This window comes from Ambystoma mexicanum, chromosome 10 (assembly GCF_040938575.1).
Source record: "Ambystoma mexicanum isolate Mex_15411 chromosome 10, UKY_AmexF1_1, whole genome shotgun sequence".
In the NCBI taxonomy this organism is placed as follows: domain Eukaryota; kingdom Metazoa; phylum Chordata; class Amphibia; order Caudata; family Ambystomatidae; genus Ambystoma; species Ambystoma mexicanum.
The window spans coordinates 1483630041-1483646296 of NC_090932.1; the positions used below are offsets into that span (position 1 = coordinate 1483630041).

The following is a 16256-nucleotide window of genomic DNA, read 5'->3' on the forward strand; positions in this document are numbered from 1 at the left end:
GCAGAGGCCTTGTCAAAAACAGTCAGGAAGTCATGGTATTCGCTGGGAATCCCGGCCTGAACGGCTCCAACGGTATGTGGCGTTGCAACCGGATGGTCCCCATCGTTCATGTGTAAAGCAGTCAAGGCCCCAAGAACACTAGCAGGGTTGGAGATAGTTTCGGGTTCCGTTAAGCAGTAATGTTGGCAGACCTCAGACTCAAAGGAGACCTGTCCAGTACCCCAGTTAATAAACGGGTTGTGTTGCCTAAGCCATGGTATACCTAGAATGATCCCGAATTGTGGTGTAGCGATGAGATCAAAGGACATGGTTTCCTTGTGAGTGTCCTGGATCACCACCTCTAAAGGAGCGGTTTGATGCTTGATCGGGCCCGAAGCAAGGGAGGTCCCGTCCACCGCTTGCACGGGTTCTGGGTACTCCTTGGTTATCAAAGGCAGGTTGAGGCGATGGGCTAGCGTGATATCTACGAAACAACCCGTGGCTCCTGAATCGATTACTATTTGTACTGGGTGAATGCAGTTCCCGGTGGGTTTCAAGAGAGCCTGGACAACGATGGGTCTAATGGGACCGAATGAGGGCTCAGTGGGGGTCAAAGAAACGCTCGCCCGTCCCCCCGGTCTCAAGGGCGAGCTTTCGGAAAACCCGGATTCTTGTTTCTTGGGCGACGGGGGCATTCCTTGACGTAGTGCCCATTGATGCCGCAGTAGAAACAGGCATTATCTGTCCTTCTGCGCTCTCGCTCGGCCTGGGTTATCGGACTACGTATTCCCCCTATCTGCATGGGTTCGGGTTTTGTGTCCCCCAAAGAAGGTGTTTGCACAGAAAACCCGGCTTCTGCCCTCCGCTCTGAACGTCGAGCGTCCACCTGCAGAGCTAGGTCCACCAGATCCGAAAAAACGGCCGGGAGAGAGGGAACCACAGAAAGAGCATCTTTCATTGCACTGCAGAGGCCCCTGTAGAACACAATGGCTTTTTTGTTCTCCGGCCATGAGGTCTCTGCAGAGAGTTGGTTGAAGCGAGCGATGTACTCGATGAGTGTTTGCTTGCCCTGTGTGAGATCGAGTAATTCCAGATCCCGGGAATGTGCCTTGTATCTAGTGTCGAACACTTTGGCCATCTCACTAACCAGGAGGTCAAAATCGTAAAGAGCAGGGTGGTCATTTTCCAATAAGGGATTCGCCCAGGTGGCCGCTACCCCCGACAAATGAGAGAGGAGAAAAGCCGCCTTAGTAATAGAGTCCGGAAATGCCTGGGGTCGACATAGGAAATGGAGCTTGCATTGATTTAGGAAGGTTCGGTACTTCCTTGGGTCACCCTGGTATCTTTCCGGGGCTGCAAGTGGGAACGGGGTTGGGAGAACCATGGGTGTAGGAATGGGGGGTGGAGTGGATGATGGAGGATCAGGAGCTGGGGCGTCCCCAAAGTCAGTGTCCTCGGGCAAGGGGTGACGGGCACTCTGTAAGGCGTCAAGGCGATGGTGAATGGCAGTCGTGGCTGCGGCCATGTCTGACCGAAGGGCCGCGACTGCCTGCATTAGAGCGGTCACAGGGTCCTCGGCCGAGATATTCATAACCCGGACGACCAAAGAAAGGCTTCACAGTCTGTCTAGCCCTTGGTGGTCGTGCAGATTAGTCCTACCACCTCCGACCCCAAGCACCACCCAGGCAGGAAATAATAACACAGCCCGTGCAGCGCTTGAAACCACAGGTGGAGAACGTCGTCTTATCAGGAACCAGAAACGCCAAAGACCCCCTGACCACTGTAAGGCAACGGAGGGTTAATCAACACAGGGAATGGACAACAAAGCCTTTATGATAGAATAGCAGAAAAGGGGCTTACCCGAAAGTGAAGGAGAGGGTGGCCTGAGATGTGTGGTGGAGTAGTGGGGGTACAGCAGGCACTGGTCCGAGGCAAATACGTGGGACAATCCGTGAGCAGTCCAATAGGCAGTTCCGGGGTCAATAACCAAAGTTCAGTGTTCAAGGGAATATCCGTAGGCAGTCCAGTGAGCAATTCCGAGTCAAGAAACCAGTAGCAAACAAACAGCGTGATATCCGGGATAAAGAATGAGGCAGTCCGTGTACAGTTCCGTGATCAAGTAGTCGAGGTAGCAAAATCCAAAAAACGCCAAAGCAGTCCGTGAAGGAAGCAGCTGTGAAGCGGTGCTTCCGTGTTTCTCTGCTCCCTTTAGCTTGTGTGGAAGGTCACGTGATCACATCACGGGAGGGGAACGTGAGTAGTCTGTGTCACGTGACCCGTGATGATGACGAAGGCCGTTGTGGATGCCTTGTCACGTGACGTGCGGTTCTGTGTGTGCCCAATCGGCAGCGCCAGTTGTGTGAAAACCTCCATGGGAGGTGCCAGTGAAGGAAAGGGCGAAGATCCCTCGGGCCGTGATGTACGGGTCTCCTCTGTTTGGCAGGAGACCCTCGCCGCTCGCCTGCAGGGACACGTAGGCCACGTGAGTCTTGATGGTGGCGAATGTTGGGAGACACGACACTTTTTTACAATCTTAAATGGGAGATTAGACCTTTAAATGTTTTACCATCATATTTAAAAAAAATCCCTCCAAGAAACACACAAACAACATGGTAAGATTTAAACTTAACCTTTTTCTAAGACTCAGCACCCTATTTGGTCTTCTGGATCCCGCCTGGGTTCTCGCTGCACTGACTTGGAGGCTTCTGGGACGGATAGTTCTGAAAAGGAAACCGAGAAGACCTGGCCAGGACCGAGGCTAGTAGGCATTGTGGATGGGACTTTGGTACCAACCATACTACAGGTCAGGCATTCTGGGGAGTCATGGACTGGGGTCCCCCTTAACTCCCACATCCAAACTCAGGGGTAGAATCGGTTCTGGCAATGTCTTGGTGTGCTAACTACCACCCAAGGTTGAGAGGGGTCCCTGCTTGCAAATTACGTCTTGCTGCTTTTAATTGTATTTTGTGTGCTGTATACTGTTCTTTTATCTGCATCTGTAAGGGATTTAATCTAAAGATTTACCAGCCAAATGCAAGATAAAATATGCATTCAAATTGTGGTATTAAACATTATCAATGATGATCACCTTCTAAGGACTTGAAGTGTGACATCTGAAGTTGAGAAAGATGCTTGTTTTCTCCTCCTATTGTGTTCTGCTTAAACCATATTCCTCCTCAATCTGTTTCCAACCTCTCACATTCCCTTAACCTCTTTACCTCCTTCCCTTTCTATCTTTTTATTTCTTTTGTAGGATTGCCAACAGGCCATAAAAGTGTTCGCATTGGCAAGTGATAATTCACTCTTGGCATCTGAGAAATGTTGCACTCTGTGTCGAGTACTGGCATTCATGCAAGGGGTAGAGAGCCATCTGTTACCCGGCTAGTAGCTTGCAACTTGCAATTTTGGCCTTTGTTGCAAATCAAGAACCGAGTCACAGTGGTACAAACTTCAAGAGATATAAAACATAGTTTCTATGCCAGTATCCAGTTGATCCTACATGAGTTGGGGCATAAAAGTATAAGGGAAATAGTTCAGGGTCATTTGTAAGACTCTGATTTGTTCCTTAAAGAGTAAAAGACAGATGAAGAATATGGTGCTTAGACAAGGTATTCTCATGCATTGTGACGTGTGAGAAACCTGAGGGTATTCTCCCGAGTGGACCTCGAGAATCCCTTACTCAGGTGGCATGGGAAGGGCTGGCGCTCTAAGATCCCAACCCTGGGGGTGGACGAGCGAATCAGAATCACCTGGGTAGGGGGATCCCGGGGTTATACTTGGAAGAACATCCCAGGTGAGATGAGGTATGACATCAGAGAGGAAAAAGGAGCGGAGGACGAGATCCCTAAAATCTTTATGGGGTATAATACATCTGGCTCGTTTCCTCCCAGTAAAACTATCACACCCAGATCCAACAACCTCTCTGTATATAACCAATCCTCTAAGGTCCCAAAACCGTCTGCACCCAAAAAGTATATATCCCAGAATCCCTGTTTCCCTGTTACGTACGCGGATACTCCTGATCCTTCTTTTCCACATCCCTCTGGTTATTCTTTCCCGACCACCCAGTCTACATGGATTAAACATTACCGTTCCCATAATCCCTCTTGTTCCGTTCACGATAACAATCCCGATCATTCCCGTCTGTCTCACAAATCCGATCAATCTCACCCTTCTAAGTTTATCAAACATCCTGGTATAAAAGCTATAATTCCATATGACACTTTTTCCCCATCCTACCACGCTGTCATGATCTCTGCACAGAGGTTCAGCCCAAAGAGCCAACCGGGTGCTACACATCACCTTTGAAGATACGGTAATCGCCCAGTCAAGACCGGCGCCTCTGCGAGAATCAGGTGAGCGTTACAGAACGCAAAGCCTACCGCAAAACTCTCGCCCAGGCGCTATGGAAACCTCGGATACTGACCCCCTAGCCCGGTTACTTGGGGAACTAAGGGCAGAAGTGCATGCAACTCGTCAGGAAACGAATGCTCTAAGAAGGGAACTAATTATTTCCAAGGAGAGAACAGACAATCTTGCTAGACAAGTGCTACAGTCACAAGCCGGACAGACCCTGTTACCCGCATCAGGGGCAAATCTTCCTTCAACATCCTCTATGAATCCAGTGCAGATCAACCTACCTGGGAATGTACCTCTGGCCCCGCCCGAGCGATTTTCTGGTGACCCAAAGAGGTTTGCAGTATTTATCAATCAGTGCCGGTTGCACTTCTTATGCCGGCCAGCAGCCTTTCCAACTGATCAAGCTAAAGTAGCTTTTGTACTTTCGTACCTTAGTGGCAATGCGGCAGACTGGTCGATCCCTCTAGTTCATCAAGATGATCCGGTTCTCCATGATTTTCAAGCCTTTCAGCTTAGTATGGAAAAACTGTTCGCAAGACATTCACAGGGGCAGGCCTTGGACAATGAGCTTCTTTCGTTGCGACAGGGTAATCAAGACCTTTTGGCTTATATTGCATCTTTCAATAGACTAATAGTGGAAACTCAATGGCCTGAGGACAAAAGGATTAGCTGTTTTATAGAGGTCTACGTGGAGAGCTCAAAGACGTTTTAGCCCAAGTAGTGAATCCCCCACAAGACTGTTCGGATTATATAGACTTGGTCGTTCAAATAGATCACAGGCTGCAGAACAGGAAGGCCGATCGTTCCAAGTTTGATGCTCGAGTATTTTCCAAACCGCCAACTCCTTCCAAAGGAGTAGACTCCGGGGAACCCATGCAAATAGGGGGTCTGAAAGGTCCTCTAACACAACGGGAGCAGGATAATACAGTTGCAATTATGCCTATATTGCGGAAACTCAGGGCACTTTCTTCGAGACTGTCCGGTGAAACCTGCCAAGAAGGCAGTAGGAGCTGCAGTTACCAAAGTTACAAACTCTGAGCAGGGAAACGACCTCGCCCGACAAGAATAGAGGTCCTCTTGCCGAGCGTAAAAACCAGTTCCGTGACCTCGCATTTCGTGATACCTATGGTCCTCATTAGCCCTGATAATCCGGATCGATTATATGCAATTGAAGCTTACGTCGACAGCGGTGCCATCAGCAATTATGTGGATCATGAAATGGTTTTGAGGATGAATCTAACTCTTTGTCCCAAGGCTGTAAAGGACGTCATTACTACGGTGGATGGTACGGAGATAGCCTCCGGGCCAGTAACGCATACCACTCAAGAAGTGACGCTAGTAAGTCAAGATGGACACCATGAGAAGATCGTGTTCGATGTGATCAAGGCCCCTCAGTTTCAGATTATTCTAGGAATACCTTGGTTAGAGAAACACAATCCTCTGATCGATTGGCGAGCAAGAACGGTCCAGTTTCCAGAATGTGTCTCTACTTGTCACCCTCCACCTGGTGTTGCACTGGCCGCAATTTCTTCAGAGACTCCCCAGTTACCTCCCGAATACCTAGAATACCAAGATGTTTTCCGGAAGGATCAGGCTAACTCTCTACCTCCTCATAGGTCTTATGACTGCCAGATAGACCTGATACCTGGATCTACTCCTCCTTGTAGTAGAATTTATGCCCTCACCGAGCCTGAGAACCTTCACCTTCGACAATACCTGGATCAATACCTGGCAAATGGGTTTATTCGTCCTTCCAAGTCCCCTGCTTCTTCAGCTTTGTTCTTCGTTCCAAAAAAGGAAGGAGACCTTAGAACTTGTATCGATTATCGCTCCCTGAACCAGATCACCGTTAAGAATAGATATCCGTTACCTTTGATCCCTGAACTCCTGGACCAAGTCAGAAAAGCATGCATATATACAAAGCTGGATCTTAGAGGAGCTTACCACTTGGTACGAGTAAAAGAGGGCGATGAATGGAAGACGGCCTTCCGCACCAAGTATGGGCTATTTGAATATCAGGTCATGCCCTTCGGACTTTGCAATGCCCCGGCCGCCTTTCAATATTTTATGAACGATGTCCTCAAAGAGCTCATAGATGTATGTGTTGTTGTTTACATTGACAACATCCTCGTTTATTCTTCATCGGAATCTGAACATCGGAAACACGTGAAAATGGTCCTCGAAAGATTGCGTCAACACAAACTTTTCGCTAAGTTGGAAAAATGTGTTTTCAACGTGACTGAAGTTGAATTCTTGGGATTCATATTATCACCTGGCGGAGTGCGTATGGATTCAAAGAAGGTCGATGCAGTTCTCAAATGGCCATCACCATCCTCCGTAAAAGGTGTGCAAAGCATGTTAGGCTTCGCTAACTTTTACCGCAAGTTTATCCCCGAGTTCTCTCGAATAGTCCAGCCCATCACTGCCTTGTTAAAGAAAAACAAACGTTTTGAATGGTCTACCGAGGCGGAACAAGCTTTCCAGGATTTGAAGACTAAATTTATCTCTGCACCAATCTTAAAACACCCTCGCCCCGAACTCCCCTACATCGTGGAAACTGATGCTTCAAGCCTTGCCATGGGGGCAGTTCTATCACAAAAGGACCCGGTAACCAATCAGTTGCATCCCGTGGCATTTTGGTCCCGCAAATTCTCGCCTCCTGAAGTCAATTACACGATTACTGACAAGGAACTTCTGGCTATCAAGTCTGCCTTTAAGGCTTGGCGGCATAATCTGCTGGGGGCCCGACACACTGTTACTGTGATTACGGATCACCGAAACCTGCAATATTTGAAAACCGCAAAAGCCCAATCCTCTAGACAACTCCGTTGGGCATTATTCTTTGCCGAGTTTGACTTCATAATTACCTATCGACCTGGTACAAAGAACGGTAAAGCCGATGCCCTTTCCCGGATGGGAGTGGAAGAACACTTGATCAACCCTAAACCTGTACAATCATTCCCGAACAAAGAATTCTGGGTGTAATCGCCACAGAATCCATAGAGGAAGTTAAGGATAAAGCCAGGCAACTTGTAACTCCAGCAGATATACAGAATTGGCATCTGCAGGGAAAGGACTTTGCAGTAAAGGACAACTTATTGTATTTCCAAGAACGATTATACCTACCCAGCACAGATTTACAGAAAAAAGTAATCTCTTGTTATCACGACTCTTTAATGGAAGGTCATCCCGGTATAGCCAAGACCTCAGAAAAGATCAAGCACTACTTCTGGTGGCCGTCTTGGAAAAAAGATATCAGAGACTTTATAATGTCCTGTGGAGTATGCGCCCAAAACAAGAGTCAAAAGGAAAGACCAGCAGGCCTCTTACGCCCTATTGACATCCCACCTCGCCCTTGGCATACGCTTTCTATGGACTTCATCACCGATCTACCTCCATGCTCCGGATACAATACGATTCTAGTAATCGTGGACTTATTCTCCAAGATGGCGCATTTCATTCCGCTCAAAGGCTTGCCAACAGCAGCAACTCTGGCCCGAGAATTTCTCGAAAACATCGTCCGACTGCACGGTTTTCCTTCGGTTCTAATTTCGGATCGAGGTAGTCAATTTATTTCTCATTTTTGGCGAAGTTGCTGTCGGTCGGCTCAAATTGATGTGAGACTATCGACCAGTCACCACCCTCAGACCGACGGACAAACCGAGAGGACCAATCAAACTCTGGAACAGTATTTACGCTGCATGCTGCAACAAACTGAAAAAACTTGGAAAGATATCCTTTGGATAGCCGAGTATGCCTACAATAACTCTGTCCATTCGGGAACTGGGAAAACCCCGTTTTTTCTTTCTACGGCAGTCACCCTCGAACCTCGGAGTTGGATCCCCTCCAAGATCTTGAAACACCAGCAGTAGACTACCTGCATTCTACAATCACCTAAGCCTTTAAGGAAGCTGTTTCTCACCTTCAAAGGGCTAAAGAACAATACAAGAAAGGAGCAGATCAACATCGGAAGGAAGCCCCTCACTATCAAGTAGGGGATCAAGTCTGGTTATCCACCAAATATCTATCTCTAAAAGGGCCACGCACATTCAACCCAAGATACCTTGGTCCCTATTCCATCACTACCATAGTAAACCCAGTAGCGGTCAAGTTGGACTTGCCCCCGCACATGAAGATACATCCGGTCTTCCACGTCTCTCTATTAAAACCCGTGCAACCTCAAACCCGACTAACCAAATCTCCAAAACCTATCCTAGTGGATGGAGAACTCGAGTTTGAAGTCAAAAGCATTCTGGACTCCCAGATCTCCAAATCTAAACTATTCTACCTAATTGACTGGAAAGGCTACGGCCCCCAAGAGAGATCCTGGGAACCTGCTGAATATGTCCACGCTCCTCGCCTAATCAAAAGATTTCACCGAACATTTCCTGACAAGCCAAAACCCCCGGAGAAGCCCGGTTTGGGAGGGGCCTTGAGGGGGGGTACTGTCATGATCTCTGCTTCCAAAAGGTCAGGGTTTTCCCAACTCCCTTGGAAGCAGATCCATAACCCAGGTTCCGAGTGCCAACCAGTCCCAATTGGGACCTTTTGGACCCAGTCCTGGCGCCAGTGGCACCAGGCTCATAAATATGCCCAGTCCCAGCGCTGGAAGCGCCGGGCTCATAATGCTTGGGTGGACTTACCTGCAGCAGACCATGCTGCTTACTTGCCTGCCAGTTGAGCCTCTGATCCTCTTCTGTTTGGAACTACTTTTCCTGTTGGGTGGGGCTGGAGCCACTCCCTAGATTTAGAACACTGGAACTCTTCTGGAAGGCAGGAACTCTTTTCTTACCAGGAACTCTTTTCTTACTTAGGCGTGGCTGTGGAAGGAGACACCTAAGCACTACAGGAGGCTATTTAAACCACACCCGGTGGATGAATCTTGCTTTGCGTTATTCTGCACCCTCTGCAGCAGGACGCTCATCGTGTCTTCTGCATCCAGTCCTGGGCCTAAGGAAAAAGGCTTACCATCCTGAATCCAGTCTTCAGCAACACCTATAAAGACAAGAAAGAACAGGTTAGCATTCCGGCATCTGAAAGGCAAAGGCTTACCTACTCTTCGTGCGCTCCGGAGGTCTTCATACTGCATTCCGGCATCTGAAAGACAAAAGCTTACCAACTCTTTGCACGCTCCGGAGGCCTTCGGCGCTGCATCCGCATCTGAAAGACAAAACAAGGTGCGTTTAAAGACATTGCGGAACTTTAATACTCACGTGCCATTACTCCTTTCCACATCTAATCCAGTGGGTATTCCGGCACCCTGCAGCCGCTCCGAACTCGTACCTGCAAAATAAAAAGACAGTTAGAGCGCATCGTGAAACAGGCAACAAGCGCTTACTCACGTGCTTCCAGGCGCTTCTATTCATCACACGGGCTCCATCTTCAACTCACTTCAGCCCGTCATCCGCCATCGCCGGAACCCTGCAAAACAAGAGACATCATTACTAAAGACTTTAAAAAGACATTTGAATGACTCGAAACTTACCGTTCGTGCAGTAAACGACGGACAGCAGTCCTCTGAAGTCAAGAGGCCTGTGCTACCTATCCAGTGAAGAAACTGGCTACAGCACCCTGCCCCGAGGCAGATGGAGAGCTTGGCATTCACTTACCTAAGGTGAGAGCGTTAACCTTTGGGGGTCTACAGGAGAGGAGAAGAGGAAAGAGATAGGGACATCCCAATAACCCCAGTTCATTAACCCCATATTTTCTATCTGCAGACATCTTACTCTACACGTCAGGCATACAGTGCACAGAGGTCCAGCCCAAAGAGCCAACCGGGTGCTACACATCACCTTTGAAGATACGGTAGTCGCCCAGTCAAGACCGGCGCCTCTGCGAGAATCAGGTGAGCGTTACACACGCAGAACACTTACAAACTCTACCTCTCTCCTTTTCCAACCTGAACACTTCCTTACACTGTAACAGACAAAGGACTAATGATAAACCTGTCTAACTAACATGTCCCGACCCAAGGGTCAGGCAGAGTCAGGCAACTGATCTAAATCACACACACCTGACCTGACAGCCCTTTCCTTTCCCCACAGGGATAAAAGGTGGGGCACGAGAGCGTACGGCAAGCAAGGCAGACCGCACGACGAGACAGCTATCCAGACCTGGCAGTTCAAGTGGAGGAGAAAGGCAGAAAACATTGAGAGGCTGACGGGACAGACAAAACCTTGCCCTTCTCGACAAAACCCAGCAAAACCTCTGCAAAAGGAAATGTAAGACCGAGGACAATAGCCCAAGTGTGTTTCAGCAGATGTCAATGGTACACGGAGCGTATTGATGCTGATATGCTGGAGCTAGGCAGACTCCTGCTACCGTGGTACTGGCCTTGACTCCAGTTACAAGGAAAGCCAAGCGGTTCATAACAGCGTGTGAGTCGAGGGGAGAGCCGATAAGAACTGGGCTGTGGTGAATGAAAGTCGCAAAGTGAAAGAAGTTCAACGAACTGTAAAATTATAAAGGGGAAACCAGCTGCAGAAGGGGACCGTCACCACCTGGGTGCTGCTCCGAGAAATTCTGGTCGATCCCTGTCTGAGTGAAACTACAGACACCAGAAGGCCGTTTGAGAGCTGCCAAGATAGGTCAAAGTGGTCAATAAAGAGGTCAAGCAAAATCCTGCCTTTGAACTAAGAACTGTAGAGGAAGTAAGGGAATTGAATCCTGCTTCATGAGAAAGCAAGGGAAGTGAATCCCACAAACATTGAAAGCAAATGTGGATGTGAAGTTGGCAAGAGTGAACCCGGAAGAGGGATGTTGACGAAGAGGGGGCAAAGTTTAAAGTCCCAAGAAACAGTGTGTTGACAAACATGAACCCGGCCGAGGGATGTCCACAGTGAACTGTTTATAAAGACATTAAGATTGGTGAATGCTGGAAAAGCCATAGTGAACCTGGTGGAGGGAGGCTGAAAGCAAAGAGGGGTCTGCGCCCGGAAGAGGGGGACCCAGGGGTGAAGCCAACAGCCAAGAAATACGTGGAACAGAACTTTGTGTTTTTTAGTTGTTGTAAACCTATCAGGCCCTCGAAACCAGAAAGGGCAACCACTGAAGGCCTTGATATCGATAGGAACTGTTTTACGATCAGAACCCGGAAGAGGGAGATGCAGGGGTTGAAAAGTGATCACCCAACACCCCGAGGAACAAGGGTCAGCGGCCGGAAGAGGGGGACCCATGGGTGAAGAATCCTCACCCTAAGTAAAACCAGGAAACAAACTTTCATTTTGTTGAAGGAACTTTTGTTTTGTTATTTGAATATGTCAGACCCTCTAAGGCAAGAGACTTTCAAGAGAAACGAGACTTGGCCATCGACTGCCATGATAGCTGCAAGTGCAAGTGTCATCTCGTGCTGGGGAAGTTCGAGAGTGTACCGTGCTCCAAGTTCCCACCTTACCCCGTGCTCAAAACATGGGGAAGGGAGTCTCAGGATACTGCATCCTGACATATTATTTGTGAACACTTCTTTCTTTTCTTGAAAACTATCCCACACCCTTTTTATATTATTTGTAAGGTTTGGCAATAGGTTTCTAGACATAGGCCTTTTTATTTTGACACAACGCCACAAGGACTGCCTTATTTTCATTTGATGGTCGACGCTTGCTTCCATCTTAGATTTAGGCTTAGATTAGGCATTTTTACAACCTTCATACACATTAATAAACACGCTTGAACTGTTATCACTTGTGTCTGTCTTGACTGTTGCCACAATGAGTTCCTTTACACATGTTACATAAAAACATTAAATAAATGTTTATTTAATTTCATCTGCTATTTCATCCTCCCTTGATTATCTCTATCCGCTTTCGTCCTTCCGCCCAACCCGGAAACCCTCTCAACCTTGGCTCACCCCTCATCTCCTCTCTGAGACGCCTTCTCAGACGTCTCGAGAGACTCTGGCTCAACACCCCCTCGCTATCTAACCAAACCTCTTACTTCTCTTATCACTCCATCTACGACTCTTGTCTGGCCTCAGCTAAATCCTCTTATTTCTCTAACCTACTCCAATCTCAAGCGACTCACCCTCCCCGCATCTTCCAAACTCTCTCTCGACTCCTCTCTCCCCCCACTCCTGATCCCTCCTCCAATTCCTCACTCTCTCCTTCTGACTTTGCTAACTTCTTCTCTTCTAAGATTGTCTCCCTTTGGCAAAAAATTCTCACCTCCACCTCGGACTTCCCTTCTTCTTTGCCCCTCCTCCCCCTTCCTGCATGTCCTCCTTCTCACATATCTCCCCCTCTGAAGTCTCCACCCTCCTATCCAAAGCCCATCCCACGTTTGCCCCTAATGACCCTCTCCCTTCCCTTCTCATCCCCAAGATTTACCCTCTTCTTGTCCCCTACCTCACTTCCTTCTTCAACATATGTCTCTCCTCCACTACCTCTGCCTTTAAACATGCCACGGTCATCCCCATACTAAAGAAACCTTCTGCTGACCCACGCCTCACCTCGAATTTCAGACCTATCTCTCTTCTCCCTTTCCTCTCCAAGCTTCTCGAACGCCTTGAATACTCTCAACTTTCATCCTTCACCACTAATTTCTCTATCCTGCCACCCTCCCTATCAGGCTTTCGTCCTAAACACTCCACTGAAACTGCTCTCACCTCTATTCTGAACTCCCTTCTTACTGCCCGCCATACTAAACAATCCTCTATCCTTATTCTCCTTGATCTCTCTGCAGCCTTTGACACTGTTGATCACCCCCTCCTACTTCACACTCTCTCCTCCTTTGGCTTCAAAGGCTCCGTGCTCAACTGGTTATCCTCTTACCTCTCCTCCCGCTCCTTTACAGTCTCCTGGGGTGGCCGGCCCTCTCCTTACTATCCTCTTGATTATGGCGTACCCCAAGACTCTGTTCTAGGCCCTTTTCTCTTCTCTCTATACACCTCCCTCATTGCCCCTGTTATCTCCTCGTTTGGCATCTCTCACCACTTCTATGCCGACGACACTCAACTCTTCCTCTCCTTCTCCTCCTTCTCAACTGACCTCCACCTACAGCTCTCTTCCTGCCTTACTGCCATCAAGAACTGGATGTCTTCCCGATTTCTCTCTTTTAACACTGACAAAACAGAAGTCTTATTTTTTCCCTCTATCTCTCTTCCCCCTCCTCCCCCTTTCATTCACTTCCCTCCCTCCAATCTCCCTATTTCTTCTCAGGCTCGCAACCTAGGCGTTCTCTTCGACTCCTCTCTCTCCTTCTCCCAACACATCTCCCTCACTTCTCGCTCCTGCCGCTTCCACCTCCTCAATATTCGCAAAATCCACCCCTCTCTCACTTTCCACGCTACTAAACTCTTAATCTCCTCCCTTATCTTCTCCCGCCTCTTCTACTGCTCTTCCTTACTCTTTGGACTCCCTAATTCTCACCTTGCCCCTCTTAAATCTATCTACCACTCTGCTGTACGCACCCTTTGTCTCCTTACCTCCTGTGATTCCATCTCTTCCGTTCTCTCCTACCTTGGCTTGCTTCCTTTTCACTCCCAACTTAAATTTCAATGTCTCTGTCTTGTCTTCAAATCTCTTCATGGTCTTGCCCCCCCTTATCTCTCCTCCCTTCTCTCCTTCTACTCTCCCTCCCGTTCCCTCCGATCTGCTGACCATTTCCTTCTCACTTCACCTCCTCCTCCTTATGCCACCTCCCGTTTTTGCTCCTTCCAGCTCTTGGCTCCTTTACACTGGAACTCCCTTCCTCTTGCCATCCGTTCTTCCCCCACCTTCCCTTCATTCGGCACTTCCCTGAAATCTCTCCTTCTCCATCCTCCTCCTTGAATCCCCTACCCCCCTTCTGGTTCCCCCTTCTTCTCTCTTTCCCTGACTCTCTCCCCTCCCCTCCTCTACCCCCCTCTTCCTCCCTCCCTTCCCCCTCTTGCCCTCCTCCTCCTTCACTCCACCCCCAACCTGTCCCATCTCGCTTTCCCCCCTCCCCTTTCAGTTAATTGCTCTTTCCATTGTTTTGTTGTTTGATTGATTCATATTGTTATGCTTCAACAGTTTATCGTTCATGTTTTATGTATCATGTTGTTCTTTGTACAGCGCTTTGGCGTAAGGCGCTTTATAAATCAATAAAATACAAATACAAATACAAATGGAAAATAAATGCTGGCAACAAAGAAACACCCAGATCACAAACCTTAAATTAGTGATTAGTTTTGTATGAAGGGACCTTAAAACTGTGCATTATTGATTTTACCTACCTAAGTGATCCTTGCGTGGAGAAAGGCAAGCATCCCTACTCAGTTCGACATGCAAATATGCATTGAATGCAGTTTCTAGCCCTGAAGACGGACATTGATCCGAAGTGCATTGGCTTATGTACTGCATACTGCATTCTGATGATGTAATAAATAAGGACTGAGTTCATATATAGTAGTATGAAGTAAATATTAAGGAATGTAGTAATAGAGATCAGACATTATGAATGCTTGATTACATATTAGCTGTGAGCATTAGGTTGGTCCAGAGGAATCTTTGAACCTTTTATTGCTATAAGCATCCCTCCTTACCTACTTAATGTGGGCTCTTGTGGTGGCACGCAGACTCTGATTTAAAAGATATTTTATGCATAAGCAATTTATATGACATTTCAAAAGGATTCATTTGACTTAAGGAATGCTTCTGTGTTTCCTAGGGCCATTGTAGCTCAATCACCTGTGTTTGTGTGAGTGAAGACAGACGATGGATTGTAACAGCTGACAAAGGGCCAGACAGTCTCATCATTATCTGGGATTCTTTTTCGGGGTAAGTGTTGAGCTGCATACAACCAAATTAAGACATCCTGTTGTACAGATAACCATGCCCTAGACACTGAATGGTTGTGTTTTAATTTGCAGAATTCCTGTGCAAACGATATTTGACAGTCATCCAGAAGGGGGAGTTGTTGCCATTGCTCTGTCCCATAATGCAATGTATATGGCCACAGTCGGTGGTGGAAAAGAACAGGTAAAGGCCTTGTTTGACTGCCACATGTGTAGTGATTGTGTGCAATTGTTTTCCAGGATAGATTTATGTACACACCTAGGATTGATTTTTAGGGTATTCAGTGATAAAGTTGCAGAGGAAAAGGTCGACGGGCGACGAAAGTTCCCCAAATTTGCAGTCCCTACTAAATAAAGCACTTTTCCCAAATATTCTAGGACTGGACTGGAGGTTATAGCTGTCATGAATCGCCACTTTCACCCCCTATTGACTTCATTGTCCATAATGCACCGCAACATCGGGTCAATAATCCTTCCAACATGGCTGCCTGCACAGGAACACTGCTCTCTAGCGTTTACGCTGGACGCGCTGCCTTCTAGAAAATAGGCACGCCTCCGCGGCTCTGCACGTCTCAACGCTACTGTTCCGTGTTGTTAGCGATTGCTATCGTTACTGCTCCTTTTTTGTCAGTGCCCTTTTCAGTTTCTTCTGTCCTTCCCTTCCAGGCGGTCCCCCTTGAACTGCTCTCGCAATTCTTGGCTCTTTCCTCCTTCAATCCCAGATCACGCCCTGTGGTCCCGTGCTAGCGGGTTCCCCGCTTGCTCCGAACTCTGAATCTACGCTCCTATTAATTTCTTGGATTCCGCCGCAGTGCTTCCTTCCTGGATCCTGAACTCTACCCTGCTTCCTGAGGCAGACAGCGAACCTCACACTGGACCCAGACCCAGAGGATACGCGCCCTTACCTGTGCAAGTCCAGAACAACCAGGAAGAAGGAAAGATCTCGCAAGAAGACTCAACCCAGAGAAAAACAGGTGAGAAAAAGGGCTGAGTGTGACAGTTTGAGACGCCCAGAACCTGATATTGAGCCTAACTTGGAGGCTGCAGTCCAGGACCTCATGAGAAGAATGCAAGAATTAACTACTGAGGTTCAAAACCTCAAGGCGGAAAACGCAGCCCTAAAACAAACTCGTATTGTCCCGGGATTCGGCATTCAAGGAAAGTGCCC

The 16256-nt window shown here is 47.9% G+C and overlaps 1 protein-coding gene across 1 annotated transcript in view; it reads left to right on the forward strand.

Annotated features, from left to right (window-relative positions):
- The window catches only part of CFAP251 (cilia and flagella associated protein 251), a 1318836-nt gene that overhangs the window by 283164 nt on the left and 1019416 nt on the right, over nucleotides 1-16256 (forward strand). Inside the window, exons 5-6 of the mRNA XM_069619593.1 lie at nucleotides 14962-15071; nucleotides 15164-15272. Of these exons, the coding sequence (XP_069475694.1) occupies nucleotides 14962-15071; nucleotides 15164-15272 (219 nt within the window). The remainder of the gene's footprint in view (nucleotides 1-14961; nucleotides 15072-15163; nucleotides 15273-16256) is intronic.